General features: G+C 35.9%; 1 protein-coding gene across 1 annotated transcript; it reads right to left on the reverse strand.

Annotated features, from left to right (window-relative positions):
• Positions 1-666: 666 nt before the first annotated feature.
• Positions 667-2,886, reverse strand: LOC140812376 (L-type lectin-domain containing receptor kinase IX.1-like). The gene has a single exon (XM_073170624.1). It carries the CDS (start codon positions 2,823-2,825, stop codon positions 861-863), a length of 1,965 nt encoding a protein of 654 aa, XP_073026725.1. The 5' UTR covers positions 2,826-2,886; the 3' UTR covers positions 667-860.
• Positions 2,887-5,780: the final 2,894 nt, after the last annotated feature.

Genomic DNA, 5,780 nt, shown 5'->3' on the forward strand with positions numbered 1-5,780 from the left:
AATTGTTTGTTACAATTAGGTCTTGAAAGTTGAAACCGAGACCTAATCCCAAATTTACTAATAAGTCATCGTTTAAAAAAACAAATTTAGTATTTGGATAACCAATTCGTCAAAGAAACTTCCCTCTTCACACAGCTTTCTCCAGGTAATCAACCATCTTCTTTGTTTTTTATTTGGAAAATACTTTTTCATTTATATGCATGTGCTCGGTGTATTTTCATACTAGCAATAAAAAAATTAGGCAAAAACTTGTGTGATACGGTTTCATGTGTCGTATTTTGTGAGACAGTTATCTTATTTGGGTCATCCATTAAAAAGTATTACTTTTTATGCTAAGAATATAACTTTTTATTGTGAATATCGGTAGGGTTGATCTGTCTCACATATAAAGATTTGTGATATCATCTCACAAGAAACTTACTCATAAATATATTGTGTTTGGATAAATTGTTTTCAAATATATTTTTTAATTGCGGACGAGTAAGATCATAATCTTTAAATCCACTTCTTCTATTTTTATACTGATAAATTTCAAGTTCTTTCAAGTTCAACCAATACGTAAATGCAACCTAACAGATTTTGATAATTTGAACTTTCACGGAATGGGTTTCTCAAATGTGTGGAAATGTCTATTACGACCAATTCAATCAACATGACGTACTCCGAATAATTAACATTTTTTTAAAGAAAAATACACCTCAAGCAGTTTTAAGCAACGCAGTAGATGGATGATCAGAACCTGCAGAAGAAGAAGTGGTAAAATTTGAAGAATTACTGTATTGACTGTAGTTCAGAGAATCACTCCCGCTAATACTGTAATTCACATCAGAATTCGTCACCATGTTCATGGAAGGGCTGCATTATATCGGCACCGGCATCATTGCTGGAAGAACGGGCAATTGAGCCTCAAAAATCAGCACATTCATCGCCTGTCGTATTGTGGGCCGATTCCGATTATCTGGATGAACACACCATAGCCCCACAACCAGCAATCTCTCCATTTCTTCACCATTTTGCTCGATTCCTAGATCTTGATCCACCGCGTCGAGTATTTTTCCGGCACCGTAAAGTTTCCACACCCATTCCACTAGTACAACTATATTATTTTCTTGAAATCCGACATCAATGGCTTTTCTACCACAAGTGATCTCTAACAAAACGACCCCGAAACTATAAACGTCGGATTCTTTGCTGGCCCTGCCGGAGATCACATATTCGGGTGCCATGTACCCCCTCGTCCCTGCCACCATCGTTGTTTGTGACCCTTTCTCGTGATCTACGAGTCGAGCTAGACCGAAATCACCGAGTTTGGCATTGAAGTTTGAATCCAACATGATGTTGCTTGACTTGATATCTCTATGGACTACACATTGATCCCATTCCTCGTGTAGATACAACAAAGCTGAGGCTAATCCCTGCGCAATTTTGTATCTAACTTCCCATGTCAACACCGAATTATGTTTAAAGAGATGTGAATCTAAGCTCCCATTTGGCAAGAACTCGTAAACAAGGAGGAGTTCACCTTTTTCATGGCACCAACCGATGAGTTGGACGAGGTTTCTGTGTCTTAATTGACTAATGATCTTCACTTCTGATGCATACTCTTTTAGCCCTTGTTGTGATCCCCTTGAGACCCTTTTTACAGCAACATATGAATTGGTTTCTTTCAAGAAACCTTTGTAAACTCCACCAAATCCTCCTTCTCCGAGCTTCAATTCCTCTGCAAAATTATGAGTTCCACGGGCCAATTCAGCATACAAAAACTTCTTGGCCCCGGTGCCTCTTTGAAATTCGTCATCCATCGATGGGTCTATAGAGTATGCATTTGTATCTCTTGATTCCTTCTCATACTTTTTCTTCTTCAAGAAACAGCCAACAAATCCCAAAGCAAGAATTAGAATCGGCAATCCAACGCCTAATCCGATAGCTAGTCCCAGGACTCCCCGCTTCCTCTTTTGCTTTCCATCTCCAATATTGTTTATCGTGGGATCGGGTATTGGGCTCGAGGCTGGCACACTAGAAGGAATATCAAGTGTTAAACTTGAATAAAAATCCCAAGACTTAACAGTATTTCTCTGAAACCATGATCCTGTTGCACCAGAAAAGCCAAACAGAACTTTTTCAGGCATGTAATCTCTAAGATCAATCACGCGGCTGAGGTTGCCGTGTGTGACTGTGTTGCTAAAAAAATTTGTAAAATTAACACTCAGAGTCTTCGAACTGCCATTGTAGCTAATCCAAGCTTCATTTTCCCTCCCCTGACTAATATTATTCTGCCAATCAACGGTTGCAATAGAAACCATGGAATTTATGTTAATCCCGACATGTGGGATAGATGGATCGAAATAATTCCGAAAAGTATCAAACTCGACAGCAAAAAATGTCTCGGAAGATGAATTTGCATAATCATTATCTGTATTAAGGCCAATGCTTCGACCACGAGCGTTAGAATTTATGGATGAATAGACGGGAGCAAAGAAAAAGGTGATTCCATCCGCAAAATTGCTTCTCCCGCTGGAATCTATCACGAACGAAAAATGGGTCGAGAAATCACACAAATTCCCGGAAGTCTTATCCCACAGATGCAGCGGCTCAATATAGGTGGCACGGCCCGCTGTCTCAACCTGTGAAACACTGAGTTCATTCGGGGTGAGCTGAATCCCTTGGGGTGAGATGTAAGCATCTCCTGTGGCGTTGATGAAGCGATTGTTCTCGTTAGACCCGAAGCTGGCGAAGTTGAATGATAACGAAACCGAAAGAGTTGCAGGGATATTGGAGAAGAAGAGGAAGAAGATGAACAAGATTTCAATGGTTGCTGGTTTCATTTTCTTTTGTGCGAATCTAAGCTTCACCAATGGCGGAAATGGGCATTGTTGCTGATATATACTTTTGTTTTCGGTTTGATATATATAAATATATATATTTATATATATGTATGTTGATGAATTCAAGCTCTAACTGTAACTGTAACTATATATATATATATATATATATATATATATATATATATATATATATATATATATATATATATATATATATATATTTGTTGATGAATTCAAACTGTAATTCGTTGAAAGGCTCCCTTCTCTGAACGTCTTCTAAGCTTCAACGAAAGGCAGTGTTTTTCTTTAATCTTTATACTTATTTAAAACAACTTACTATTATATAAGAGAAAAACTTGTGTGAGACAGTCTCACGGGTCGTATTTTGTGAGACGGATCTTTATTTGGATAATCCATGAAAAAGTATTAACTTTTATGCTAAGAGTATTATTTTTTTATTGTGAATATGAGTAGGGTTGACCCGTCTCACAGATTGAGATCCGTGAAACGGTCTCACATGATGCCTACTCATTATATAATTATTAGAGATGTCACTTTATTTTGATAAAATATAGTTTTATCACGATTTTACATAAAGTTGGGTATATTCAACATATAGATTTAATGACTTTTTTAAAATTTTAGATTTTCATGGATTTAATAGATTTATATTTACTTTTATAAACTTTAAAAGATTCTTAAACAAAAATCTATCTTACAAAATATTTATTCTTTACTTAATGGGTTTTTTTAAATAATTTAATTTTAAAAAATTAATTCAAAAATAATTTAAAAAAAATTGAAAGAATACTGCAATCCGCGCTTAGTAAGCGCGGACGGTGCTCCACGTGAGCATCCGCGCTTACCAAGCGCGGACGCTCCATGTGACGCCATTCCATTCGACCAACACTTATCTGAATGGATTCCTTCTTCTTTCCTCCTCTTCTTCTTTCCTCCTCTTTTCTTTTCCGTCTCATTTTTGCATTTCTCAGTTTCTCATTTCCTCACCAAAAATTTTTTGAGACGAAGTTGAGAAGATCTACAACATAGTTCAGAATGGCAGATAATCGAAATCCAGAAGATCTCAGTGTCCTCTATTTACAAGCCACACATATATCATCAAAAGTTTCTTCCTTAACCGTTGATGATATTGTCAAAGTGAAGAGGTCAACAATTTGATTTGGAAGTTATTTACTGATAATTACTTACATAGTCGTGTACTGACATATTTAAATCACATTGGTTTTTATGGAGTTTTAGAATGTGGCTCACAAGTTTATGATAATCATTTGATTATTGTGCTTGTTGAACGTTGGCGACGCGAGACACACACGTTTCATTTTACATGTGGTGAAGCAACAATCACGTTACAAGATGTTTCAATAATTTGGGGTCTAACAATTGATGATGAAGCAGTAACTAGAGTAGATGTGTCACATAAAGTTGAGAAATGACAACACATATGTTTAGATATGTTGGGATTTTTGCCAGCATCAAAACATTTGAAAGGTGGTCATCTGTCTATGACTGCACTACACGATCATTGCATGTCTAACCTTGTTAATGATGATGCTTCAGAAGTAGATGTTGTGAAATTTACCTGTTGTGTTGCGTTAATGATTATTGGATGAATAATGTTCCCTGACTATCAAGGAGGGTCTGCTAGACTAATATTTTTGCAGCTGCTACGAGATGTTGATAACGTGAAGTCTTATAGTTGGGGTAGTGCAGTTTTAGCATTTCTATACCGTGAGTTTGATAACACGTCACGTATAGAGAAGAATACATGGCTGGACCTTTATATATCCTGCAGGTTTCATTAATGTGATGTGATTATTTAACACATTTTTTTGTTAAATTTGTCGACCAATTTTTATTATTATAAGCAGATATGGGCATGAAGCATGATTAAATGTGTTAACCCCGATCGAGATGGTTAACATTAGTTGTACCTCCCGTTGATACGGATGCTTTTATTCCAGTTTCTCCATATGGTGCTTAGTAATATTTAAAAATTATTCTCGTAATATCATATATATCTTGTATATTTTAGTGACATATAATATATTTTTTATAATTGTAGGTGAAAATTTGGATTTTAGTTACACACATTCGCCTACACATTCTGTAAGAATTATAAAGGATTCTCTAGATCGTATGAATAATAATGAGGTATTATAGAATTTTAATATTTAATAGTGATTAAATTATACTATTTAACATATTGAATATTTAATTTTAACATATTTATATTTTACAGTTTAATTGGATCGTTTACCAGAAGAATGACATAGATGTGAAGACGATTATTGATTCATACGACAACAATATATGGTGATGTGTTTGTCCTCTTATATGCTTTGACATCGTGGAGATGCATCGTCCTAATCGGGTCATGCGAAAATTTCGAAGACGTCACAATTCCAGGGTCTACCGTCGACAATGACGATATGCATAATATCATGAGAATATGACATCGAAACACCGATTAGAAATATTATCATAGAAATTCAATTGAGTTGTGGAATAATAGGCTGAGATATGTTTCTAAAGGGGTGCGACACGGGCAATCGATGTAACTGACGAAGACTACTTCCAATGGTATAATCGAATAACTGTACGCACCATATCACCTGAAGTTACTGTCGTTGGTTTTCAACCACATCCGTACAATACTTTAGTTGGACAATTTAATGTTCCACAAAATTTCAGTACGCCTTCTCTTTTTTCGCATCAGTCATCAATCGGGTGGAGAAGTGACATGGTTAGGCAATTAAGTAAGTTCTACTATTTTTACAACAGCTGAATTGAATATTGCAGGAACCTCTATTACTCAACCTAGTTTTTTCAGTGATTCAGGGTTTGCTGACTTTCGTTTGTTTGGTCAGCCGGATTTTCAGACTCCTTATTGGTCGAACACACATAGTTTTACGAATTTTCTTAATGTTGGACCTC

This window comes from Primulina eburnea, chromosome 14 (genome assembly GCF_022965805.1).
Source record: "Primulina eburnea isolate SZY01 chromosome 14, ASM2296580v1, whole genome shotgun sequence".
Taxonomy (NCBI): domain Eukaryota; kingdom Viridiplantae; phylum Streptophyta; class Magnoliopsida; order Lamiales; family Gesneriaceae; genus Primulina; species Primulina eburnea.

Bases quoted from the DNA above. Each gene is read 5' to 3' on its own strand.
- LOC140812376 (XM_073170624.1), bottom strand. From the start codon at position 2,825: ATGAAACCAGCAACCATTGAAATCTTGTTCATCTTCTTCCTCTTCTTC.